This window comes from Oncorhynchus mykiss, chromosome 23 (assembly GCF_013265735.2).
Source record: "Oncorhynchus mykiss isolate Arlee chromosome 23, USDA_OmykA_1.1, whole genome shotgun sequence".
Taxonomy (NCBI): Eukaryota; Metazoa; Chordata; class Actinopteri; order Salmoniformes; family Salmonidae; genus Oncorhynchus; species Oncorhynchus mykiss.
The window spans coordinates 37,783,751-37,811,466 of record NC_048587.1 but is presented as its reverse complement, the minus strand read 5'-3'; the positions used below and the strand labels follow the sequence as shown (position 1 = coordinate 37,811,466).

Sequence of the window (27,716 nt, the reverse complement as noted above, 5' to 3'; positions counted from 1 at the left end):
GTTAGTGCTGAGGTTGGTTGAGAAAAACGTTCCCACACTGAAGATGCCTTTGGAGTTTGCCCTCTGGAGTTTAGAGTGTAAAGGTGTGTTGAAGCCTGTGAAACGTGAACACGACCAGGAGAAAGGTTAGCGTTTGGCAGTGGTCAAGCAATGGTCTTTTTAGTGTTAAAAGAAACATGCAAGAGACTAACTTCTCATTAAAACACATTCAAAACACATTATACATTATAAATATATACACATGATAAATCTCACTTAATGAATACTAGTGACATTATTATTTTATATATATTCTAAAATATATATCATGACCATAATTTGTTTATGTAGCTATAAAATACACACACAGCCACACTTCACTTCAACCAATACATTTTCATAGTTTTCTCAACAAACTGAAATCGACTCTTTCCAAGGTGCAATGGCCCTAAGCCTAGTCATTTGGGTCCAAACCTTCTGCTGACTCTCATTCTCGCTGATCTCCAGCTGGAGTTGAAGGGTGCGTCTCTGATTGGCCACCCTCTCCATCTGATCCTTAATTGCCCTCTGGGTGGCGCTGAGAGACTTGAGGAGGTGCTTGCTCTGTGCTGGGCTCAGGAACTGGGCATGCTCTGAGATAAAGTACTGGATGTCAAATGCAGTGTCCTCCAGATGCCTCTGGGTCCCTAACACATTAGTCTCCATGTCCTAGAAACACAGACAGGGGTCATGGAAGGGGGCTGAACCAATCAACACAACTCATTGGATGTATAAATGTAAACCATAATATACTGTGTCATTGGTTAATTCTAGGGAAAAACCACAAACTTTTAATTTCGTTTCATATAACAAAAATACTGTGTATTTTATTCATATATACTTAAAATATACTTAAAATACACTACTGTAGGTGAATAAGGAACATAAGGAGAATAAGGTATGAAAAGATACCTCAATATTCTGGATCATTTCTTTCACTGTGTTCACGTCATATGTGTTCATGATGTCTAGGTTGTAGGTCATCTCAGAGTTGTCATGAATACAGCCTGATAGTTGATTAAGGGTACTGAGGAGCTCCTGGTATGTTGACTCCAAATTGGCCTGAAAAACACAGTTCACACAATGAGGATTCATTTCATTTACTTTGTGTTTATTGCAGTTCAGTAACATCATTTCCTAGATCACAACAATGAGAAACAAACACTGACCTTTCCTTTATCAATAGCCTGCATTAGAACGTAATTCCTTTCTGCAGACATTTGGCAAACGTCTGCAAGTGCTGGCTGCAACTCTCGAAAGGCTGAAGCCAGATCTTGGTGGATATGCGTGGGAATGAGTTCATTAGCAGACTTTAACAGCTGCTTGGCTATGTCCAGATCTCTGGTTAGAAAGCTAGCCAGTGTAGACAGATGTGCTTCCAACAACTAGAAACAGAAGTGGGTGAATGTTGAGACAGATGCTCATGCAAGGAGGGGACAAAATGTAAGTGGTTAGAAAGTACCGAAGGTGCCACATTCTTTCAGGGATGCATTGTTATTATAATGTATTCAAGCCGTTCTATAGTGCATTTAAGTATATGTGATACAAACCTGAGATTCCTCCAGCTGACTGTGTAACTCCTCCATGTTGTTACTCAGAGAGCTCTGCTTGGATGACAAGTCGTTCCTGATCTCCACTACAACATCTGCATGATCCTGAAGTCTACCAACACACTCCAGATAATCCTGGGTGGAGTACTGTTTCTGAAAATACATACAATACATTATATATATGAATAATCTAAAATAAATACATATGTCATATACATGAGTAGTAGTTATTTTATACACATTTATATGAGTTTTGAACATAAAACTTACCCTGACCTTAGGTTGAACTGCTCCAGCATTGCCTGTGTCTGAAATGGTTACAACCTCAGTAGATTGATATAGGTCAAGACCTTCCATGGGATCTGCCACGGCACCTTCAGCCTCATCGGACGAGTCCTCCTCCTGGATGATCTCCAGGTTGCGTGGCCTGTCCTCATCAGGACCACCCCCCAGAATACTACTCAAGGCTCCAATCACATCTCTGAGCATGGCAGGGTCTTGGCTTGAGGATACACTTTGAAGAACCTGCTGAAACTGAATCTGGATCATATCAGATGGAGGTGTTTCTTCATGGGGTGGTTTCCCTCCATCCAGACTAGTTTTACCTGAACGGAGAGCCTCATGCTTCAACAGATCCCTGAGGAGATCTGGACTATTACTTTTCACAAGCCCAGGAGCTGCATCTGTCTCACTACCAAAATCACCAGAACCTCTTCCATGGGACTGTGGATTGTCCTGTATCAGGTTGATGATGCCCTCCAATGCTTGGGTCTCGGCCTTTTGTAATTCATCGACATCTGCCCCCTCCACTCTCATTCTCACCAGCTCACCTAAACCGGACCTTTGAGCACTATAGATGGCCGACGCAGGTGGTGGGACACTATCAGGTGTCATGAAGTCTGGTTGAACATCAACAGTCATCAGATGGGTATGATTCTCATCAGCAACGCATAGATTTTGCCTATTTACATCCTGTGTAAGATCTGACCCCAGGCCAGGCTCTTTACCCTTTACCAGATGCTGTGAGGTCATGTCTGATGTTGAGGGGGTATTGGAGGAAGAGTCTGGTTGAACAATAGCAGCCATCGGCTGGGGATGATTCTCAACTGCACCACATTCATCTTGTTTAACAACTGATCTCATACCTGGCTCTGTTGCCTTTAATGGATACCCTGGGAAAATTTCTGATGCTGATGACGAACTTGTATCGGGAAACTTCTCAGACACAACTGAGTTACATTTGCCAGTACCTGTCTGTCCTGTCTGTGATGACTTGGACACAGTGGGTGAATCAGCTTGATCAGTAATCTGTGAGACACTACCATCAGATGAATCTTCTTGTCTCCCTGAGGATGGTGTGCTGTCATCACCCCTGCTTGATTCAACCCTGTCATTAGCTTTAGCGTTAACATTAGCGTTTGAATTTGACAGATGTTTATCAGTCAGTGTCAGATCAGGGGTAATTCTGCTAGATATCACTTTAGTGGGAGCAGTTTCTAACTGCTCTTGATCACCGACATCATAGCTGTCATTATTGTCACAGTGTGTTTCTATGATCAGTACACTGGATACAATAGCTAAATCAGAGGAGTTAGTCAACTGCACTGGAGTCTTTTTTTGATCTGTTGGCTTACTCTGACTGTACCCATTCTGAGAGGATGTAGGCTTGATATCTCCACCAATATCCCCATCTGACTTCACTAGCGGTTGCTGAGATGGCACAGTGCTAAACGATGAAAGTCCATCACTGTTTATTACCATTTTATCCACATTGACACCCACGACTGCGGACACTGTGCTTGTTACATCGCTAGACAAATCTCTCAGTGATGAGCTATCTATTCTCTGATCTGACTCCTTGACTAGCTGGCTAGCTGGCGGCTGAACTGCGTTCAACACATTTTCCATTTTCCTTTCATCAGACAACAGATCACTATGTGATGAGCAGGACACGCCTGAGTCACTCTGAACAGGACTGACAGTCTGGTTCCCCATTATCTCACGGTATCCTGCTCCCAGCTGCCCATCACCCGGAGTGAAGCCGATTGCCTCACAGGACAGATCCGTGCCTCTCCTCAGAGAACTGTTACCATCTTTCTCTGTCTGTCTCACCTCTTTAGCCTGGGCCTGAGGAGCTCCGCTATCTCCACTATCACTCAAACTGAGAGAGTTTGATCTGTTTGACAACATGTCATTGTGGATGGAATTTCTAGACCCAGGGACCATGTCTGACAGTGGACTGTTAGGGGCCTGTGAGGAACCATCTTCCCTTAATAAAGATGATGTGTCAGGTTGATGGATGACATGTTCGCCTGTTACCTGATCTGACAGGATAGGTGATAGGATCTGTCTACATACAGGCCCATGACTAATAGTGAACGAAGGTAGTAAGGACTTCTGGTAATCGCAGTTCTGTTCTCTGTTTCCTTCTGCATCCACATCTTCCCCTGCATGTCTATTCCTATTCTCTTTACCTTCTTCCCCATTGACATCCTCATCAGGTGCATCAAGAACCAAAACCGCCACCTTTTTGTCTGTTTGATGTTGACATATATTCTCGGCCTCATTGTTGTCTATGAGGCCCAGACTCTGGAAATAAGAAATGCTGTGCATGCAGTTTCTATCAGGGTCGATGATTGCGTTGTGTACAGGGTCTGAGTGAAGGATCTTTTCAGCCAAATCATCATCAATCATCCCTGAATCCAGCGCTTCATTTACACGAATAGTGCATCCAGACTTGGAGTCATATACACCACCCAACAGGCTCTGCTGTTCCATGATCTGCAGGGCTATCTGGGAGGATATGGAGCCTCTAGACACAGCTTCTTTCAAGGTTGCCACTGTGCTTCTCTCATCACCTAAAACCTCTCCCTTGTGGAGCTGCAATGCCAGCACTTCTAACACAGTCACCTCATCCACAAGGCCCTTATCAAGAGCTGCATCAAGATCATAGCGTTTCCCAGAGATGATGTCTAAAATACCACCCTCCTCTAGTTGGGCTCTGAGAAGGTGGATCGCAAAGCCTCTCTCATCTTCATTGTTCCATGCTTCTTCCTCAGTGCATGGAAACTCTGTGGATGTGTCAAGGGTGTCTGCCAATAAAATGGACAATGGAGATGATTCAGATTTTGTGTTCTTGTCTGTCTCACAGCCAGGTGTATTTGTGGGACGTTGTGGGGAATCTTGTGCACACGGTGGTAGGTTCAGGCCTGTGTCTTTCACTGAGCACAAAGTAGAGCTTTTCAATATGGGTTGTGTGGCTGAACCTCCATTGAAAGTCCCTTTAGGTTGATTATCTGAAGCAACATCTGTTTCTGAATCAATTTGAATTGATGTTGGGCTTGTGCGCATTGTGTTTTCTTGATCGATTCTGTCAGGCAAAACACAAATTTCAGATGTGTGCTGCCTGGTATTCTTTTTAGAGTCAATAGATATGGATGATTCGTCTGTGAAACTGTGTACTATCTCCCTTATGGAATGTTCTACATTATTTTCAGAGCTAGAATATTCCTTTTCTGCTGTCACGCATTTGGAATTCTGTGCAGCTGAGGGGAAACTTGTGTCTGTGTCATTCACCGAGCACAATCTCTGGTGGGTTGACCTTTCCAAAATGACTTGGGTGGCTGAACCTTCCTTGAAAGTGAAAGTCCCTTTTGGTTGATTATCTGAAGAGGAGGTTTTTAAATCAAACGCCAATGGTTCTGGGCTTGTGTTATTAGTGTTCTTTAGATAGCATCTATCACACAAAACACTTCTTTCAGAATCAGGTTGTCTGGTATAATTTTCAGAGCTAGATGATTTATCTGTAAAACCTTGTAGTAGCGCCCTTTTGCAGTCCTGTACACACGGGGGCAAGCTAATATCTGTGTCATTTACAGAGCATGATCTAGGAGTTCTGCTTTTCAAAATGGTTTGTGTGGATGAACCTCCATTGAAAGACTCTGTTGGTGTATCTGAAGCTACATGTGAGGTTTCTACATCAATGTCAAAGGGTACTAGACTAGTGTTGTTTGTCCTCTTCTTCTTTTTTTTCTTCTTCTTAAAAACACTTGCTTCAGAATCAACTGAGCCGGATCTAGGAGTTGAGCTTGCCAAAATGGTTTGTGTGGGTGATCCTCCATTGGCTGTCTCTTTTGGTTGATTATCTGTTTCTAAATTCATTTCAATTAGTGCTAGGCTTGTACTGGTAGAACTAACCTCGACAGATGCTTCCACTGTGAGGCCTTGTGCCACTGGCATTTGGGAATCCTTGGCACCTGATGACAGGCTCATGTCTGTGTCATTCACTAAGCACAATCTAGGAGGAGCTGAGTTTTCCAATATAGTTTGTGTGGCTGAAACTGCGTTGACAGTCTCTTTTGGTTGATGATCAGAAGCCATTTCTGAAGTTTCTACATCAATTTCAAATGACAATGGGCTTGTGCCCTGTCTGTTCTTTTGATAAATGCTATTAGACAAAACATTGGCTTTAGAATAATATTGTCCAGCATTAATTTCAGAATGAACAGCTACAGATGCTTCCTCTGCGACATGTTGAGCTAGCAAGCTCATGTCTTTGCCAATCACTAAGCATGATTTAGTAGGGGATGGGCTTTCCGACATGGCTTGTGAGGCTGATTCTCCTTTTGGTTGATTATATAAAGCTATATCTGAGGTTTCTAAACCAATTTCAACGGATGATGGGCTTGCATTCTTTTGATAAATTCCATCAGACCAAACACTTGTATCAGAATCATGCGGTCTGGTATTCATATCAGAGCCAGATAACTCTTCTGTGAAATCTTGTGCTAGCATCCTTTTTCCAACCTGTGCACCTGAGAGCAAGCTCATGTCTGTGACATTTACCGAACACGATTTGGGAGAGGTTTGTGTGGCTGAAATTCCATTGAAAGTCTCTTTTGGTTGATTATCTGAGGTTTCTACATCAATTCCAATGGGATTTATACGTATTGTGTTATTTTGATAGATGCTTATTTCAGAATCCGGCTGTGTGGTATTGTTTCCACAGCCAATAGCTGAAGCAGACTCCTCTGTTCCATCTTGGGCTAGCACCATAAACACATTATTAGAAAAGGCTTTATTGTCAGATTGATTATAATTTGACTTATCCTCCCTGAAGAAACTGGATGCATGATTGTCTTTCATTGCGCCATCTGTTTCCTCGTTAATGTGCAAATATCCAAAATCCTCAGTATTGCTTTCAAACGAGATCTCTGAAACTTCAGAAATGTCTTCTTTCAAAGAAATATCCACAAAAGCGGCCTTACCAAGTGCAGTGTTTTGTAGCTGGTTTTCAGATGTCTCTACTGAAATGTTAACTAAAAGTTCAGCCATTTTAGTCAACTGTCCATCGAATATTAAAAGCCTTTGTCCGGATTTTGGATCCATGTAACTATTCAACATGAGGTATGAGATAAATAACTGTTTTGCCTCGATGGGAGATGGGGCATTTATGTTCTCATCATCATTCTCAATATCATCTGTAGGGCGATGGGATCCTCCAATCTGAAGCTCCCTCAACATCAGCCAGATAGAAAATCTATCATTAAGGTCATCAACATCAGGAAAAACATCTGGTATTTCAATGGTTTTCAACACCTCTGCTGTATGTGTGTCAATTAAACCATTTTGAGTAGCAGAGTTAATATCCACTACCTCTGAGTCTTCTGCTATGTAAAGGGCAGCTATCTTCTGTCTATTGCTGAGCAGTTTGAATGCCAGCTGATTGGTGATGATTTCATGCTGCAGAGAGGTAGACATGGTCAAGATTTCACCAGAGTGAGGCCATAAAAGTCCCATGAACCCCTTCTGTTTCTCCAGCACCAAGAGTGCACAGCTAGAGCTCATCAAATCACACTGAACAGCCTCATCCACCGATAGCCTTTTGCCATTCTGAGGGTTCACTATGCCTCCATTTTGGGCCTGCTGGCTCAGTATCCCAGTGGCAGTGCCTTGATCGATCAAGCCTTCTGACAGGGCTTCCTCTACGGTGAGCTTACGGCCTGTTTTGGGATTGACGATACCACCTGCAAACAGCTGAGCCCCCAGCAGCCTCATCGTGGTCTGTCTGTCAATCAAGCCCTCATGAACCGCACTAAGTACACTAATCTCCCTCCCAGATGTCAACTCCATGTTTCCATTGTGGCTTTTCTTCACCGGCAGCAGTCGCAGTCCAGTCTCCACATCAGCCACGCTCCTCTGCACCAGCTGGGTGAGCGAGACCTTCTCTGCCGTGCTGGGGTTGATCAGGTCCTTCCGTGTGTCCTGTCTCTCCAAGAGCTTGACGTACAGATGGTCAGGGATCAGGCCAAACTGAAAGGCCCTCTCCAGGGTCAGTACATCACTCGTGTAGGACACCCTTAACCCACCTGTAGCCAGCTGGATCTCTATAACCTTCATGGCCAGGCGCTCAGAGATGGCCCCCTCTCTAACCGCTGCTATCACAGGGAGAGGTTCTGAGGAGAACAGTGGGCTCAGGATACACTGGTTGGCTTCGTTGAGCTCTCTGAGCTGCTTCCAGGTGGGCTCGTCAATGAGGTTGTGATGGAAAGCATCGTCCAGCTCCAGACACATCCTTAACTGAGGCAGAACGAGGCCAGAGGTGATGAGCTGAGCCTCCAGGAGACAGAGCCCAGTGTAATGGTCGATCAGGCCGCTCTGAACAGAGCTAAACACAGAGTAGACCTCTACACTTCCAACTTCGAGTACCCCCTCAATGGTCTGAAACGCCTGTGGGAAAATACATTAAGCATGAGCAGACATATTCAACAACAAATTGTAAAATCCAAAATGTTATGATACAAATCATATAGTTGATTTATTATTGACAAATTGTCAATTTATACTGTCTTCTAAAGCAAGGTGAAACATTTACTCACCCCTCAGACAAGCATGTGAATGTTAACAGTTCATATGCAAAAGTGCAAGGCTGTGTCAGTGTGATTCAACAGCAAGAAGAAGTAGACACACTAAAGGCTGGCATGCATCTGGGGACAGAATATTCAGTATCTTGCAAAACAAGAGAGCAAGTTAGACATAACACAACAAGGCTGTTATATTTGGTTGTTGGTGACCACCTGTAAGAATGAAAAGGAGATCACCAAAGCTTGGTTTCAATGATGTCTGTGAAAAGTCAGAATGAGGCTGGGTGACATGAAACACTCATGCTCCTAGAAATAGAAGCATGTTTACAGCATACTCAGTTTCACTGGGTTTTTAAGAAAAACCTACTTTCCCTTCTCTTGAGAAACCTACTTTCCCTTACAAGTCAACATAGTGTTTTTAAGATGACAATGAATGTGGCACAAGAGAAAACCTATCACACCATGCCAGAGTCCATTATGGGAAAAAGGGTTAGTCATGCAGTTGAACAGTAGGTGGCACTTGTGCATAATTTCTCACACCACACTGTAAACTCCCATCCAGTGGTTCAGAGATTAAGTCCAGTATCTAACCTGCTCGGTAGATGGCGTCTGATCAGAACACTGCTGGGAGAGATCACTGTAGGCCTGGTGGAGGGATTTCAGCTGCTCCTTGGCTTCCTGCTTCTCATCCTCAGTCATTCTGCAACTCAGGACATCAGAGGCATTTTAGTTCTCTTATCATAATCATATCATTAAATCATTTAAGGCATACAAAATATAATTTAAATAATTTAAGGTGCAGAGAGACATGAACAAAAGTCCGCCTTAAAAACCTTACTGATATATGTTATGATAATTCAACTCACTTGTCACTGTGTTTAGTTAGCATCAGCTGTGTAGTCCTCAGTGCTTCTGCAATTTTCTCCTTCTTTGTTACCATTTCTTCCATTGAAACCTGAAATAACAATGGGTATACCTTATACATGTATATACATCTTACTGTTTATTCTGATCACTCGATATGCCACTTTGTTGCATCATATTTGTCACAATAATATACACTGACTTTTCACAAAAAGTCAGGTTTGGGTTTGTGCTATATTTTAAACTCAGATATCCAGTTCCTGATTTTCATTCATTTGATTTGCACAGAAATATTTATTTGGTTTGTTTTTATTTTCTTATCATATAGTAATCACTTAAAATAACTAGTGCCTAGAGTTTTTCCTGACTACGTGAACCTATCCAGGAGAAACCAGGTCAAAGCAAGTCAGACTGGGGCACAGACATTTTCCTCACTGGTCAAATGTTCATGAAAAACTCGCCCTGATCAAAATATCATTTTCTAAGAGAAACTGTGCATCCACAATGTAATGCTTTTCAATGTAAAGCCCATTTAATAATTGTATGCAGAAAAATGGCTTTTCATTTTAATCCATATAAAAAGTGTTAATGGTGCAAAATGTTAGGTCCTTGCATATTAAAGAGAATAACATGTTCAAGGAGTAGGGGGTATTTATAATCAAGTTTTATTGAAATACTAGAATGCTTATGTAACTGTATCATCTTTGTTTATATCGTGAGCTATGGGTATAATTACAAAAGCCCTGAGGAGTCACAAGGACGACAGAGACCATGGGCTAATGACCATGGGCTGATTCAAACTTGGGGGAAATCATTTGCTGCTCATATTCAGATGTAAGGGATTGACCCAAACTTATATCACATTTTTGTAATAGGGTAAAGAAATAATTAGAGAGTATCAAAAGCATTGTCTTTATTAGAACGATGCACATACAGTAACAGTGAAAGGTTGTGCGACTTTTTGATTTTATTGCATAATCTTGTAATTGAGCACGACCATCAGTATATAAAATGCTATTTTTGCATGACAGGTTATACACACATAATTGTGGGCGTAATGATATACTGTATACAATGACAATATGCAAACAACAAATATACAGGAAATGAAACCGTAAAGTGACAGTAAATGCATGTTTGCACACAGTATTTACCTGGGGCTTTCTAGAGGCCTCTGTGCTGGCTTTACCATCTTTGCTCTGGCCAGGTTTCACACTGGACATCCAACCTAACAGCTTGCTAACTTTATCACCATGCTCTTTCTTCTCCTCATCAACAGATCTCTAGGATTTGAGGAAAGAATTTCAAAAAGGCGGTTAGGATCAGAGTTTTTAAATCAGGAAATGGGGTTATGCAGACATTCAACAACAGATAAACCTCTAAGTAGACCCCCAGCCATATTTCTGACCTCTATTTGGACAATGAACAGTTTAAGCTTGCAACATACAAATCAGTGTTTGATTTATGAACTTTATTGCCATGTGGATCATGATGTTTACATGTTATGACAGTTGGCGATAAAAAAACTGTAATTGTTTATCATTGACTTTACACATCATGCTAAAAGCATAATTCATCCCTGATTTAATGAACTCCATATTCATAATTGAATTAACATTCATATAATTCCAAGTCAAATCAAATTCACACATAATGAATTATTTCTTATTTTAAGTGTAGAACATTTCAGTCCAAGAACTTGATTGAGTCAGCCTTTGTTGTGTCAATCAAATATTCAGTTTTCCCTATTTACAAGCCATGGAGAACCAAATACTGGTCACTCAAATGTGACGATAGGTCCATACATATTGGAAAGACGACTTAGCCCCAACACTAAGAACCTTTGTCGTCTCCAGTAGCCTGAGCCCAGTGTGGCCGTCATAAACACCCTTTTCCAGGGCCTCCATGAATGAGATTTTCCTCTTCGTCTTTGGGCAGGTGAGGCTTTTTGGGGAAGACTTCTCATCTTTCAGGAATGAGGCAGTGGCTTTGTCAACCAGGAAACTCTGAACAGCCTCATCCAGTGAGATTCTATCATGAGTCTCTGGGTTGATCAGTCCTCCAGTCAGGAGCTGGAATTCCAGGCATCGAAGGCCCACGTCTTTGGGGAACAGGTTCTCCTGAATGGCCTGAGCTACACTCAAGGTCTTTGCTGTCTGGGGATGGATGATGCCATAGTAGGCTTGCTCACACTGTTGGAGCTGGCGGGCAAACGTCTCATCTAGGAGACCTCTACGCAGAGCTTCGGTGACTGTGGCTTTCTCCCCAGAAGCAGGGTCACAGATGCCCCCGGTGCATGCCTGGGCCTCCAGCAGCCTCAGTGCAGTGAGTCTATCGATAAGGCTCTGCTGATGTCCCTGGAGAATGGTCACCCTTCTCTTTTGAGTGACATCCCACAGACCAGCCAACGGGCTGTTAGCGTCCGGAACAACTACCATTCTTGAAAGGATAAGGTCTGCCAGCTCGTAGACGCTGATGAGCCCACTCCGATAACTTACCAGTTCTGTCATTTCAAGGAACTTCAGATCTAAGGCAGTTTCGATGCAAAGCTGCCGTCCACTTTTGAGATCTGTGATGACGTGTAAAGGGCTTTCGTTGACATCGACAGTGGACTTTTCCTGCCATTCACTGTCCTGCTGAGACAGAAACAGGTAGGTCAACTTATCGATGTGGTTGCCCTTAAAGGCTTGGTATGTGGACATTTCCATACCAGAAGCACTGTTGATGACTGATACTCTGTGACAACTGGAGAAGGAGAAACTGGAGAGATCCTTCTGACCAAAAGGCAGGAGATAGACACCACCATCTGTGTCATACAAACAAGTTTTCAGTAGTTCACAGTAGTAGGCCTTCTGTCCTGAATCAGGTTTGTGGAAGCCTTTGGGGTTGCTGACTGGGTCGTACAGACTCTGTAAGGTAGCTTTGTTCAAGAGACCCTGATCAACAGCCATGTTAAGGGGCACCCTAACACCAATCACTGGGTGAACTAATCCTCCAGTGGCTATCTGGACCTCAATGATCTTCTTTCCTTTGAGCCTGTCAACAATCCTTTCCTCCATGGCCTGAAATACAGACAATGTTTTACTGCCATGGATATAACCAGTGGCTGCTTTTTCAGCATCCATCAGTTTGTCTTTCAGATCTAACCCAACAATGCCGTTCTCCAGAGCAGCTTGAACCGAGAAGGTTTGTCCAGTTAAAGGATCTATAACACAGCCAGTTGCAGCCTGTGCCTCCATATACTCAATGGCATATGTCTTAGCTAAAAGGCCTTTCTCTGCAGCCTCCAAGAAGGATATCTTTTTCTTGCTTGACTCCAAGTAGATTCCGGCAATTGCAGTGGGTTTGCTGATGAACTGAACGAGTGATGCTTGGACTTCTTCTAATGTGACAAGGCCAGTTTCTAATTTCTGCAAGATTTCTCTATCCAAAAACTTGGTTTTGATCAACTTCCTGATACTGATACTGCCTCTGTGTCCTTGGAGCTTTGGGGAAAAAGGAAGGGTTGTTGTCTCACTCTGCTTCAAACTACTGTCTTTTGACATAGAGGCTAAATGAGATCCTTTGGATGACATGTCTTTGACATTATATGAGCTTGTGTTAGTGGTGCTTATAACACTTGGACTTTTCCCTGCCTGACCATCCAGAGCCTCTAACTTTTTTGTTATTGTCATCACTTCTGTTTTTTGACTTTGGTTCTTAGCAATCAAATTCTGAGACTGTTTTTGCTGGACTGTTGTAGTCTGCACAGTAGAAGAATTTGTTTTCGAAATTGTTTGATTCTGTAAACTGCTTTGATTGCTGACTATTTCCATTTTGCCTCTCTTCACTCTTTGCAGTTTTTCCAGTACTTTGTCTTTCTCCGCTGTTGCTATCTGTTGGCATAAGATGTGAATAATTACATATAGAAAATACCTTGAGATCATTTATCCTTGCTTATTGAGTGAAGGAAATGAGCTCAACAAATGAAATATCATTATTATTATTAATTTGTCAACAAATATGCATTTCAATTATGTATTGTTTATTTTCTACAAATACTATGCATGTTTTTGGTGAATGTAAAAAAATATATATATTATAGTCATATATACCTCTGAGGACACTTTTATTTTGATAAGCTCCTCCTCCAGATTGCGGTTTGCCTCTTCATATGATGACACCATTTTCTGTGTTAACAAAAGCTCAGTCTTCAGTTTGGTAACCTCATTGCCTTTGTCACACTTATGATTGGTATGACTTGTAGTCTCCACTTCCTTTAGAGTCCTACGTTCAGTCTTAATCGTGACCTCCAGCTTCAAGACCTTTTCCTGAAGACCTCTGACCTCCTTAGCATAGGAAACAACTTGCTCGTTGAGGGATCTTGCTTCCTTTTCCTTTATTCCTAGTTTCTGCTCACTGTCTGTCAACATGTGTTTGAGCTTTGTGATCTCTTTGGAATTTTCCTTATGAATGTTTTGCAGCTGAGTAATGCTAGAGTTAAGTTGCATTTTCTCTCTGTCTAATTGAGCAATTTGAGATTTTGCTTTCAGCAGGTCATGGCTAATAGTGGTTCTCTCATTTTGCACTTGCTCCATTTTAATACAAACCTTGTCTAATTCTTGTTGAGCTTCCTGCTTTAATTTCAAAGTGCTCTCATTGAATGTTTTGGTTTGACTTGTAGTCTCCACTTCCTTTACAGTCCTATGTTCAGTCTTAATTGTGAGCTCCAGCTTCAAGACTTTTTCTTGAAGACCTCTGACTTCCTTACCATAGGAAACAACCTGCTCATTGAGGGATCTTGCTTCCTTTTCCTTTACTCTTAGTTTCTGCTCACTGTCTGTCAACATTTGTTTGAGCTTTGTGACCTCTTTTGAGTTTTCCTTATGAATGTTTTCCAGCTGAGTAATGCTAGAGTTACGTTGCATTTTCTCTGTTTCTAACTGAGCAATTTGAGATTTTGCTTTCATCAGGTCATGGCTAATAGTAGTTCTCTCATTTTTCAATTGATCCATTTTAATACGTAGCTCATTTATTTGTAGTAGATCATCCTGCTTTAACTTTAAAGTGCTCTCATTTAATGTTTTCAACTGTGTAATTTCTTGCTGGAAAAACTTGGTGTTATTCTCTGCTAATTCTGTACTGTGTGAATGTTCTCTGGGTTTCTGCTCCAATTCCAGTTTGATATGAGACTCCTGTAATGCATGCATTTGACTCATTTCCACCTGTACTAACTGCAGCTGTCTCTCATATCCCTGTTTTTGCAGTTCAAGTTTGCTTTTCAAGTCCTCCAGCATCCCTTTACAGTTCACAAGTTGGTCTTCCAGTTTCTGGGACTTCAGCAGCAGGGCTGAACTTTCTGTTTGTTTTCGCTTGACCTCCTTTTGGGCTTCTTCCAGCTTTCCCTTGAGAATGGTGAGGTCAGATGCCAATGATAGGGTTTTCTCTTTGGCTACACTTCTCTCCCTCTGAAGGACATTGATTTCCTGTTTGAAACTTGATGAAGATTTGTCAGAGCTGGCGGTGATTTCTTTTATTTTCAACCTACTCTTCTGAATATCTGCCTCAAACTCTTTGACTTTAGACTGGCTGATTTTCCCTTCCTGGGTCACTTTAATTAATTCATCTTTTGTTCTTCTCAGGGCAGAATTTGTCTCTTCAAGTTCTGCTTCCAAGGTAACAAGTTTTTGGTCAGCCGTTATCTTGTCCTGTTGAAGGGCACTAGTTTCCTGCTTCATATTCACTGTCATTTCCTCCAGCATTTGCTGACAGTTCTCAAGTTCGTCTGCCAGCTTCTGGGACTTCAGCAGCAGCGCTGAACTTTCTGTTTGCTTTCGCTTGACCTCCTTTTGGGCTTGATCCAGCTTTCCCTTGAGAATGGTGAGATCAGATGCCAATGAAAGGGTTTTCTCTTGGGCTGCGCTTCTCTCCCTCTGAAGGACAGTGATTTCCTGTTTGACAGTTGATAAGGATTTGTCAGAGCTGGCAGTGATTTCTTTCATTTTCAATCTACTCTTCTGAAGATCGGCCTCAAACTCTTTGACTTTAGACTGGCTGATTTTCCCTTCCTGGGTCACTTTAATTAATTCATCTTTTGTTCTTCTCAGGGCAGAACTCATCTCCACGAGTTCTGCTTCCAAAGTAACCAATTTTTGGTGAGAAATTATCTTGTCCTTTTGAAGGGCACGAGTTTCCTCCTTTATATTCACTGTCTTTTCCTCCAGCATCCGCTGACAGTTCTCAAGTTGGTCTTCCAGTTTCTGGGACTTCAGATGCAGGGCAGAAATTTCCGTTTGCTTTCGCTTTACCTCCTCTTCGGCTTCTTCCAGCTTTCCCTTGAGCATGGTGAGGTCAGATGCCAACGAAAGGATTTTCTCTTGGGCTATACATCTCTCCCTCTGAAGGACATTGATTTCCTGTTTGAAACTTGATGAGGATTTGTCAGAGCGGGCAGTGATTTCTTTCATTGTCAACCTACTCTTCTGAAGATCTGCCTCAAACTCTTTGACTTTAGACTGGCTGATTTTCCCTTCATGGGTCACTTTAATTAAATCATCTTTTGTTCTTCTCAGGGCAGAATTGCTTTCTTCGAGTTCTGATTCCAAGGTAACCAGTTTTTGATTAGCTACTGTCTGGTGCTTTTGAAGGGCACTAGTTTCCTGCTTCACATTCAGAGTATTATCCTCCAGCATCCGCTTACAGTTCTCAAGTTGGTCTTCCAGCATCTGCGACCTCAGCTGCAGCGCTAAACTTTCCGTTTGCTTTTGCTTGACCTCCTTTTGAGCTTGATCCAGCTTTCCCTTGAGCATGGTGAGATCAGACACCAACGAAAGGGTTTTCTCTTGGGCTGCGCTTCTCTCCCTCTGAAGGACAGTGATTTCCTGTTTGAAACTTGATGAGGATTTGTCAGAGCTGGCAGTGATTTCTTTAATTTTCAACCTACTCTTCTGAAGATCTGCCTCAAAATCTTTGACTTTAGACTGGCTGATTTTCCATTCCTGGGTCACTTTAATTAATTCATCTTTTGTTCTTTTCAGGGCAGAACTCATCTCCTTGAGTTCTGCTCCCAAAGAAACCAGTTTTTGGTGAGCCATTGTCTTGTCCTGTTGAAGGGCACTAGTTTCCAGCTTCATATTCACTGTCTTTTCCTCCAGCATCTGCTGACACTTCTCAAGTTGGTCTTCCAGTTTCTGGGACTTCAGCAGCAGGGCTGAACTTTCCATTTGCTTTTGCTTGCTCTCTTGTTGGGCTTCTTCCAGCTTTCCCTTGAGCATGGTGAGATCAGACACCAACGAAAGGGTTTTCTCTTGGGCTGCGCTTCTCTCCCTCTGAAGGACAATTATCTCCTGTTTGAAAGTTAATGAGGATTTGTCAGAGCTGGCAGTGATTTCTTTAATTTTCAACCTACTCTTCTGAAGATCGGCCTCAAAATCTTTGACTTTAGACTGGCTGATTTTCCATTCCTGGGTCACTTTAATTAATTCATCTTTTGTTCTTTTCAGGGCAGAACTCATCTCCTTGAGTTCTGCTCCCAAAGAAACCAGTTTTTGGTGAGCCATTGTCTTGTCCTGTTGAAGGGCACTAGTTTCCAGCTTCATATTCACTGTGTTTTCCTCCAGCATCTGCTGACACTTCTCAAGTTGGTCTTCCAGTTTCTGGGACTTCAGCAGCAGGGCTGAACTTTCCATTTGCTTTTGCTTGCTCTCTTGTTGGGCTTCTTCCAGCTTTCCCTTGAGCATGGTGAGATCAGACACCAACGAAAGGGTTTTCTCTTGGGCTGCGCTTCTCTCCCTCTGAAGGACAATTATCTCCTGTTTGAAAGTTAATGAGGATTTGTCAGAGCTGGCAGTGATTTCTTTAATTTTCAACCTACTCTTCTGAAGATCGGCCTCAAAATCTTTGACTTTAGACTGGCTGATTTTCCCTTCCTGGGTCACTTTAATTAATTCATCTTTTGTTCTTTTCAGGGCAGAACTCATCTCCTTGAGTTCTGCTCCCAAAGAAACCAGTTTTTGGTGAGCCATTGTCTTGTCCTGTTGAAGGGCACTAGTTTCCAGCTTCATATTCACTGTCTTTTCCTCCAGCATCCGCTGACAGTTCTCAAGTTGGTCTTCCAGTTTCTGGGACTTCAGCAGCAGGGCTGAACTTTCCATTTGCTTTTGCTTTACCTCCTGTTGGGCTTCTTCCAGCTTTCCCTTGAGCATGGTGAGATCAGACACCAACGAAAGAGTTTTCTCTTGGGCTGCACTTCTCTCCCTCTGAAGGACAATGATTTCCTGTTTGAAAGTTAATGAGGATTTGTCAGAGCTGGCAGTGATTTCTTTAATTTTCAACCTACTCTTCTGAAGGTCTGCCTCAAAATCTTTGACTTTAGACTGGCTTAATTTCCCTTCCTGGGTCACTTTAATTAATTCATCTTTTGTTCTTCTCAGGGCAGAACTCATCTCCTTGAGTTCTGCTCCCAAAGAAACCAGTTTTTGGTGAGCCATTGTCTTGTCCTGTTGAAGGGCACTAGTTTCCTGCTTCACATTCACTGTCTTTTCCTCCAGTATCCGCTGACAGTTCTCAAGTTGATCTTCCAGCTTCTGGGATCTCAGCTGGAGTGCTGAACTTTCCGTTTGCTTTCGCTTTACCTCCTCTTCGGCTTCTTCCAGCTTTCCCTTGAGCATGGTGAGGTCAGATGCCAATGAAAGGGTTTTCTCTTGGGCTGCGTTTCTCTCCCTCTGAAGAACATTAATTTCCTGTTTGAAACTTGATGAGGATTTGTCCGAGCTGGCAGTGATTTCTTTAATTTTCAACTTACTCTTCTGAAGATCTGCCTCGAACTCTTTGACTTTAGACTGGCTGATTTTCCATTCCTGGGTCACTTTAATTAATTCATCTTTTGTTCTTCTCAGGGTAGAACTCATCTCCTTGAGTTCTGCTCCCAAAGAAACCAGTTTTTGGTGAGCCATTGTCTTGTCCTTTTGAAGGGCACTAGTTTCCTGCTTCACGTTCACTGTCTTTTCCTCCAGCATCCGCTGACAGTTCTCAAGTTGATCATCCAGCTTCTGGGACCTCAGCTGGAGTGCTGAACTTTCCGTTTGCTTTCGCTTTACCTCCTCTTCGGCTTCTTCCAGCTTTCCCCTGAGAATGGTGAGATCAGATGCCAATGAAAGGGTTTTCTCTTGGGCTGTGCTTCTCTCCCTCTGAAGAACATTGATTTCCTGTTTGAAACTTAATGAGGATTTTTCAGAGCTGGCAGTGATTTCTTTAATTTTCAACCTACTCTTCTGAAGATCTGCCTCGAACTCTTTGACTTTAGACTGGCTGATTTTCCCTTCCTGGGTCACTTTCATTAATTCATCTTTTGTTCTTCTCAGGGCAGAACTCATCTCCTTGAGTTCTGCTCCCAAAGAAACCAGTTTTTGGTGAGCCATTGTCTTGTCCTGTTGAAGGGCACTAGTTTCCTGCTTCACATTCACTGTCTTTTCCTCCAGCATCCGCTGGCAGTTCTCAAGTTGATCTTCCAGCTTCTGGGACCTCAGCTGGAGTGCTGCACTTTCCGTTTGCTTTCGCTTTACCTCCATTTCGGCTTCTTCCAGCTTTCCCTTGAGCATGGTGAGGTCAGATGCCAATGAAAGGGTTTTCTCTTGGGCTGCGCTTCTCTCCCTCTGAAGAACATTGATTTCCTGTTTGAAACTTAATGAGGATTTGTCAGAGCTGGCAGTGATTTCTTTCATTTTCAATCTACTCTTCTGAAGATCTGCCTCAAACTCTTTGACTTTAGACAGGCTGAACTTCCCTTCCTGGGTCACTTTATTTAATTCATCTTTGGTTCTTCTCAGGGCAGAACTCATCTCCTTGAGTTCTGCTACCAAAGTAACCACTTTTTGGTCAGCCATTGTCTTGTCCTTATGAAGGGCACTAGTTTCCAGCTTCATATTCACTGTCTTTTCCTCCAGCAGCCGCTGACAGTTCTCAAGTTGGTCTTCCAGTTTCTGGGACTTCAGCAGCAGGGCTGAACTTTCCGTTTGCTTTCGCTTGACCTCCTCTTCGGCTTCTTCCAGCTTTCCTTTCAGCAAGGTGAGATCAGACGCCAATGAAAGGGTTTTCTCTTGGGCTGCGCTTCTCTCCCTCTGAAGGACAGTAATTTCCTGTTTGAAAGTTGATGAGGATTTGTCAGAGCTGGCGGTGATTTCTTTCATTTTCATCGTACTCTTCTGAAGGTCTGCTTCAAACCTTTTGATTTTAGACAGGCTGATTTTCCCTTCCTGGGTCACTTTAATTAATTCATCTTTTGTTCTTCTCAGGGCAGAATTGCTCTCCTCAAGTTCTGCTTCCAAGGTAACCAGTTTTTGTTGAGCCATTGCCTTGTCCTTTTGAAGGGCACTAGTTTCCTGCTTCATATTCACTGTCTTTTCCTCCAGCATCTGCTTACAGTTCTCAAGTTCATCCTCTAGCTTCTGGGACCTCAGCTGGAGTGCTGAACTTTCCGTTTGCTTTCGCTTTACCTCCTTTTGGGCTTGTTCCAGCTTTCCCTGGAGCATGGTGAGATCAGACACCAACGAAAGGGTTTTCTCTTGGGCAGCGCTTCTCTCCCTCTGAAGGACAATGATTTCCTGTTTAAAACTTGATGAGGATTTGTCAGAGTTGGCAATGATTTCTTTCATTTTCAACCTACTCTTCTGAATATCTGCCTCGAACTCTTTGACTTTAGACTGGCTGATTTTCCCTTCCTGGGTCACTTTCATTAATTCATAGTTTGTTTTTCTCAGGGCAGAATTCACCTCCTCAAGTTCTGCTTCCAAGATAACCAGTTTTTGGTGAGCCATTGTCTTGTCCTTTTGAAGGGCACTAGCGTCCTGCGTCACATTGACTGTCTTTTCCTCCAGCATCCGCTGACAGTTCTCAAGTTGATCTTCCAGCTTCTGGGACTTCAGCTGCAGGGCAGAACTTTCTGTTTGCTTTCGCTTTACCTCCTTTTCGGCTTCTTCCAGCTTTCCCTTGAGCATGGTGAGGTCAGATGCCAATGAAAGGGTTTTCTCTTGGGCTGCGCTTCTCTCCCTCTGAAGAACATTGATTTCCTGTTTGAAACTTGAAGAGGATTTGTCAGAGCTGGCGGTGATTTCTTTTATTGTCAGCATACTCTTCTGAAGATCGGCCTCAAACTTTTTGACTTTAGACTGGCTGATTTTCCATTCCTGGGTCACTTTAATTAATTCATCTTTCGTTCTTTTCAGGGCAGAATTCCTCTCCTCGAGTCCTGCTTCCAAGGTAACCCGTTTTTGGTCAGCCATTGCCTTGTCCTTTTGAAGGGCACTAGTTTCCTGCTTCATATTCACTGTATTTTCCTCCAGCATCCGCTGACAGTTCTCAAGTTGATCTTCCAGCTTCTGGGACTTCAGCTGCAGGGCAGAACTTTCTGTTTGCTTTCGCTTTACCTCCTTTTCGGCTTCTTCCAGCTTTCCCTTGAGCATGGTGAGGTCAGATGCCAATGAAAGGGTTTTCTCTTGGGCTGCGCTTCTCTCCCTCTGAAGGACAGTGACTTCCTGTTTGAAACTTGAAGAGGATTTGTCAGAGTCGGCAATGATTTCTTTCATTTTCAACCTACTCTTCTGAAGATCTGCCTCAAACTCTTTGACTTTAGACTGGCTGATTTTCCCTTCCTGGGTCACATTAATTAATTCATAGTTTGTTCTTCTCAGGGCAGAATTCAACTCCTCAAGTTCTGCTTCCAAGGTAACCACCCTCTGTTCAGCTATTGTCTTTTCCTTTTGAAGGGCACTAGTTTCCTGCTTCATATTCACTGTAATTTCCTCCAGCATCCTCTTGCAGTTCTTAAGTTGGTCTTCCAGCTTCTGAGACTTCAGCAGCAGGGCTGAACTTTCCGTTTGCTTTCGCTTGACCTCCTCTTGGGATTGTTCAAACTTTGCATTGAGCATGGTGAGGTCAAATTCCAACGAAAGGATTTTCTCTTCGGCTGTGCTTCTCTCCCTCTGAAGAACAGTGATTTCCTGTTTGAAAGTTGATGAGGATTTGTCAGAGCTGGCAGTGATTTCTTTCATTATCAACCTACTCTTCTGAAGATCTGCCTCAAACGCTTCGACTTTAGACTGGCTGATTTTCCCTTCCTGGGTCACTTGAATTAATTCATCTTTTGTTCTTCTCAGGGCAGAACTCATATCTTCAAGTTCTGCTTCCAAGGTAACCAGTTTTTGGTGAGCCATTGTCTTGTCCTTTTGAAGGGCACTAGTTTCGTGCTTCATATTCACTGTCATTTCTTCCACCATCCGCTTACAATTCTCAAGTTGGTCTTCCAGCATCTGCGACCTCAGCTGCAGGGCTGAACTTTCCGTTTGCTTTTGTTTGACCTCCTTTTGGGCTTGTTCCAGCTTTCCCTTGAGCATGGTGAGATCAGACCCCAACAAAATGGTTTTCTCTTGGGCTGCATTTCTCTCCCTCTGAAGGACAATGATTTCCTGTTTGAAACTTGATGAGGATTTGTCAGAGCTGGCAGTCATTTCTTTCATTGTCAATCTACTCTTCTGAAGATCTGCTTCAAACTCTTTGACTTTAGACTGGCTGATTTTTCCTTCCTGGGTTACTTTAATTAATTCATCTTTTGTGCTTCTCAGGGCAGACCTCATTTCCTCGAGTTCTGCTTTCAAGGTAACCAGTTTATGGTCAGCCATTGTCTTGTCTCTTTGAAGGGCAATTATTTCCTGCTTCATATTTGCTATCATTATTTCAGAACTTCCAGTGATTCCTTTCATACTCTGCTTGCATTGCAAAAGCTCCCCCTCCAATGCCTTTACTTTAGCCAGATACCTCTGGCCCTCATTTGACTCATTCTGCAGCTCTCCCATTGCCTTCTTCAGTTTGATGTTCAGATCATTCACTTCACCCTTTTGCTCTTGGACTGTCTTATTGGCCAAATTCCTCTCAGTGCCAACAGAGCTAAGCTCAGACTTTAGATTCATGATTTCCTTCTCGTAGTTGTTGAGGTTCAAGCTGATAGCTTTGTTTTTCTGCTGGAGTTCAGCTGTTCTCTTCACCTCCTCATTGTAGTCCCTCAGTTTGATCTGAAGCTCATGGGACATCTGAGATTTCTTCAGCAGTTCCTCCTCAATGACTTTCACCTGAGATTTGGTGCCATCCACCTGAGACTTTAATATGTTGATTTGCTGGTCTTTGATTTCAGTTTCCATGGTGATCTTCTCGAGTTGAGCTCTCATCTTCTGCATGTTGACTTCCATCTCCATGTTGACCTTCTTAAGCTCATCTACTTTTTTCTGCAGTTGCACAACCACCATTCCACCTTTCTGAAGTTCCGCTTCCAGGTTTTTAGATTTGAGTTGTACATCCTGTTCAGATCTTGTCTTTATGTTGGATTCTTCCTTGGTTTTTTGAAGCTGTTGTTTCCAGTTCTCACTCTCACTTTTCAGTGATTTTACCATTTGTTCAGAGAATGATTTTTCTCGTTGTAATGACTCCACACTGACCTTAAGACTTATGACCTCATTGTCTAATGACACATTCATTCTCGTCAGTTCATTGATCTTGAACATCAACTGGTCTGCCTCAGCCTGTTTGGAGGCCAGCTCTTCCTCTAAACATTGCATCTTGTGACTACTTTCCTGTTCCCTGGAGTTCCTCTGGAGCAGTTTTCCTTGGTTGAGCTTTAACTGTTTTTTCAGGCCTTCAACTTCTGTCATGTGGAAAATAGCTTTCTGTTCCAATAAAGACTTATCCCTCTGGAGAGATTTGATTTGCTCTTGAAAGACATGGATTGATTTTCTCAGCTCTGAAGATTCCTGTCTGAGCTCCTCTGACTTTTGTCTCATGCTGCTTCTATCCGATTCCATGTCCAGCTGAAGTTTCTTCAACCTGGTATTGGCATCGTCCAAAAGCTCTTTGAATTGTTGCGCTTTCTCCTCTGCTATCTTTTTATGCACCAGCACAGTGTTCAGCTCTGACTTAAGTGTCTTGATTTCGGTCTCGGCTGTTTTCCTCGCCATGGCCAGCTCCTCCTGTTTCTGCTGCAGGACTTCTGCCTCAACCTCTGCATGGATCGTCTGGATGCTGTTGGTGGAAGAGGAATGTTGCATCCTCTGCAGTGTGCGATTGTGCTCCTCAAGATCCTGAACGTCGCTGTTCTTCCTCTTCAAGTGGTCCTCCAATTTTTTACGGGCCAGGGTGCTCTCCTCGATGTTCATCTTCAGCATACGAAGACTCTCCTCAAGAGTAGACCGTTTGGCTTCTGACTGCTGGACCAGCTGTCGTGCGTTACTTAACTCTTGCTCAATGGCTGCTTTGCCCTTCACAACCATGTCTAGTTCTGCCCAGTACTGCTGGGCCTCATTCTCGGCCTTAGACTTCTGGAGGGTAAGGTCCTCTATGGTACTTTTTTGCGTCTTTACCTCTCTCTGTAGACTGGTCAACTGGGTTGTTCTGTCAGCCAATGAGGTCTCCAGTTCTTGTACCTGCTGCTGAAGCTGTCCAATCACCTCCTCCCCTGCTACCTTTTGGAGCTCCCAGCTCTCTGTCCAGGTGATGTACTCTGTCTTTTCTGATTCTTTCCTATTCTACAATGCAAAAAAGAACAAGTCATGCACTACCTCATACTTAAAAGGAAAACTCCACCCAAAAACACTGTTTTTGTATTTGTTTCATTAGTCCATTGTTTTTATAGTCCCAAAATGTTTTGCATGTCAGCAGTCAAGTTTTCAAGATATGTAACTTTCAAAATACAGAAATACGGCCTGTATGATGCATGTTGCAGTGTGTAACATTTTTGTATTTTGTAAGTTACACATCTTGAAAGTTACATATCTTGAAGACTTGATCGCTGACATGAAAAACATTCAACAATGGACTAATGAAACAAATAGGGTCAAATGGGTCTTTGGGTGGAGTTTTCCTTTAACATTGAAATAAAGTGAAAGTTGTGTTTATGGTATGGTTATTCTAACATGCTTACCAAAGTAAGGATTGTTGCAGTGTTGTTAATTGTCCCAAAGAAATGCCACCATGAGAGAATGTTTCAGATTCAATGAGAGAGAGGAGACAGCTTCTTCCTCCAAAGAGAAGTCACCATCACCAGCAATGATACAAAAGAATGTCTCTTTGTATCAGCATTACAGCTGCGTACGACACCATATCGCATGATTTGTCTTAAACAAAGCAAAACATCTACATTCATCAGCGCTGAATGAATGACACACAGCAGTGAAGAGAAATAAACCCTTTGAGTTGAAGCGTCATGTTTATGGCTTTAAAGGTGAGGTTCCTATTAATTTAATATGGCTGGGAGCAAACCCTCTTAACACAATAATGTGAGGGGGGAAAAAAGGCAGTTCAAAGTATGCACAGCGATTTGCGCATTGTAAATCTAATATTTCACCAATCCCCTACCTCTTCGCCTTCTGTTCTCTTCAACGTCTCACTGGCAAACTTTACATACTGCGTCATGGAGGTGACTACAGCCGTGTAGCGAGTTCGGAGGTCCATGAACTGAGGTGGGGGCAGAAAACAAGGGTCACTTTCTTTAGCACACCCAACACACTCAGCACCTTGTTTACTACTGTTCCATTCTAACCTCCTGAACGATGGCATCAGCTGAGTTCTGCATCCTCCGTCTCTTGAGCGGGGACTTGTGCTGTGAGTCAACCATTGCTCTGTAGGTCATCAGCTGTAGCTCATAATCCTGACAGCAGATTAGGGAATATTACGCTGGTGTTCAAGTGCTCTTCATGCAGACATATCATATCAGGTCAAAACTGTTACAGAGATAACTTACTTTAGCGCCAGATGAGTACTGCTCTGAGTACTTTTGGCATTCATCAATTCTGCTCTGCTTATGTTCCATTTCTGCAACAAGGACCTTCTGTTGGTTGAGCAGCTCAGCAAGCGCCTTGCTGTCCTCTGGCTGGTTCTCCTGGGTCTTGAGCTGAGCAGCCTCCATCTCTCCGACCCAGTCATTTAGACTGCTGTAGGAGTCTTTGTAGTACTTCAGAGATTTACTGATGCCCTCTAGGTCCCGAAGTCTGAAGCAGATATCACACATACAGTGAACAATAAGTGTTTCTCACTACTTATTACTGGTGTATGGAATCAAATCTGTCCCTAAACATTTGAGTTGACCTGAAAACACTAACCTGCTGTCAATTTGGATGTGGACATTGTGCCACCTCTCTCCCAGCTGGTCAGCCTTCTCTTTGTGCCAGTCCAGGTCAAAGTCCCGCTCGTTGTGAGCCTTGAACATGTGGTCACTGATGCCACGGGCCTTTTGCAGCCCATCCTCCAGGTCATGGAAGACGTCCCGCTGTTCGTCAATCTCTGAGCGCCATTGCTAAAATATAGTAGAGGAAAGACGTGGCTCAACATCAATCATAGCATGATAGTGGCTCTCGAGGACTGGGTTCTGCAAAATAACAATTTATCTCCAGCAATCATTTTGCCAACCATACAGAGAAAACCAAAAGATTGAATAGGATATATTACTATATTAAATGTTAAACTACTACAGAGGGAGCTTACCTTGAGTGTGCTGACAACTGTGTCAATGGACTTCAGGTCAGAGTTCACAGCGTCTTCCTCAGAAAGTTTGGCCTCAAAGAGCTTCACTAGAGCCTCTGCATTCTGGCTGTGCCTCACCACCAAGCTCACCGTCTTCAGCCTGCAGAGACACCATAGAGACAGTGTAACGTTATCTATATCAGCATTTTGCAGTGCATCTATGAAGTCCTTGTAAAGGGTTTATGAAGGCTTCATGAAAACTTTAAAGTTGCATTTGAAGTGGGACCATAAAAAAATAATTGCAAATGCCTTGTTGATTTTGAATGTGCTGAGCATATTCTAGCCCTGCACTGAGGAGGACCATAACAGTGTCTGTGCCCACTTACTTCTCCAGGTAGATGGAAGACATGGAGTAAACCTGGCTCATGCTCTGGATGAGGACGTTGAGGTCAGAGGAGAGGGCGGGGACAGAGGGAGAGGCTGTGGCCTGTCTGAGGAATGTCTCACACTTCTCCTTCATGGTCTCCAGATCCTCCATTAGCTGATCCAGCTCTGCCTTCTTCTTCTGCAAGGGACGAATTTGGAGGAGTTAAGTCAATATGAACAGATCACACCTGGGTCAAATACATACAGCACAGTACATTAAACACTTCACAATTTAGGTGTACTTGGTTTGTCTTGAAGTTCACACATGATATTATTCTGTTGGTCTCATTGTACCTGGAAAAGTAAATCAAGCACAGATGTATTTGACCCATGTCTGGAAAAGATATGATGAATAGATGTGTAAGACAGAGAGATACAGTCTGAATAGTGAGTTGTAATATGACAGAGTGATGATACAGTCTGAATAGTGAGTTGTAATATGACAGAGTGATGATACAGTCTGAATAGTGAGTTGTAATATGACAGAGTAATGATACAGTCTGAATAGTGAGTTGTAATATGACAGAGTGATGATACAGTCTGAATAGTGAGTTGTAATATGACAGAGTAATGATACAGTCTGAATAGTGAGTTGTAATATTTATCTATTTTTATTTTATTTTACCTTTATTTAACTAGGCAAGTCAGTTAAGAACAAATTCTTATTTTCAATGACGGCCTAGGAACAGTGGGTTAACTGCCTGTTCAGGGGCAGAACGACAGATTTGTACATGATACATGAGTTGATGATAGTGAGTTGTAATATGACAGAGTGATGATACAGTCTAAACAGTGAGTTGTTGCCCTACCTCTTGCTCTGTGATGCGCAGGATACTCTGCTCCAGGTCGTCTCTGTCCAGTGGGGTGCGGATCTGCCGGATCAGGTGCTCCTCCTGAGCCTCCAGACGCATGCGGAAGTTACGCACCTCAGAGATATATAGGTTGTACACAGACTCCTCATGTTCCTCTGTTCAACACAAGACCACAGAATGAGTAACAACCTCTGTTCAACACAAGACCACAGAATGAGTAACAACCTCTGTTCAACACAAGACCATAGAATGAGTAACAACCAAACGACGAGAGGACACAAGTCTAAGGACAAGTCTAAGTGTCCAAACACTTGGGATTTTTCTCAGTCACTGGTCTACTGCAAGCTGTATAACAGTAACATTAGTAAACAATCTAAATGAATATGTACTGTATTCAGAAACTATTCACACCCCTTAACTTTTTCCACATTTTGTTACGTTACAGCCTCATTCGAAAATGGATGAAATACCCCAAAATCCTCATCAATCTACACACAATATCTCACAATGACAAAGCAAAAACAGGTATTTATAAATTTGAGCAAATGTATAAAAAAAAACAGAAATACTTTATTTACATAAGTATTCAGACCCTTCGCTATGAGACTCGAAATTGAGCTAAGGTGCATCCTGTTTCCATTGATAATCCTTAAAATGTTTCTACATCTTGATTGGAGTCCACATGTGGTAAATTCAATTGACTG

The 27,716-nt window shown here is 42.7% G+C and overlaps 1 protein-coding gene across 1 annotated transcript in view; it reads right to left on the bottom strand.

Annotated features, from left to right (window-relative positions):
- The window catches only part of dst (dystonin), a 188,225-nt gene that overhangs the window by 75,879 nt on the left and 84,630 nt on the right, over positions 1 to 27,716 (bottom strand). Inside the window, exons 26-41 of the mRNA XM_021580916.2 lie at positions 27,010 to 27,167; positions 26,161 to 26,339; positions 25,796 to 25,934; positions 25,414 to 25,607; positions 25,056 to 25,302; positions 24,855 to 24,962; positions 24,671 to 24,769; positions 23,677 to 23,841; positions 10,450 to 10,578; positions 9,298 to 9,386; positions 9,023 to 9,131; positions 1,839 to 8,297; positions 1,569 to 1,721; positions 1,188 to 1,403; positions 931 to 1,080; positions 454 to 687 (exon numbers count right to left, since the gene is read on the bottom strand). Of these exons, the coding sequence (XP_021436591.2) occupies positions 454 to 687; positions 931 to 1,080; positions 1,188 to 1,403; positions 1,569 to 1,721; positions 1,839 to 8,297; positions 9,023 to 9,131; positions 9,298 to 9,386; positions 10,450 to 10,578; positions 23,677 to 23,841; positions 24,671 to 24,769; positions 24,855 to 24,962; positions 25,056 to 25,302; positions 25,414 to 25,607; positions 25,796 to 25,934; positions 26,161 to 26,339; positions 27,010 to 27,167 (8,828 nt within the window). The remainder of the gene's footprint in view (positions 1 to 453; positions 688 to 930; positions 1,081 to 1,187; positions 1,404 to 1,568; positions 1,722 to 1,838; positions 8,298 to 9,022; positions 9,132 to 9,297; positions 9,387 to 10,449; positions 10,579 to 23,676; positions 23,842 to 24,670; positions 24,770 to 24,854; positions 24,963 to 25,055; positions 25,303 to 25,413; positions 25,608 to 25,795; positions 25,935 to 26,160; positions 26,340 to 27,009; positions 27,168 to 27,716) is intronic.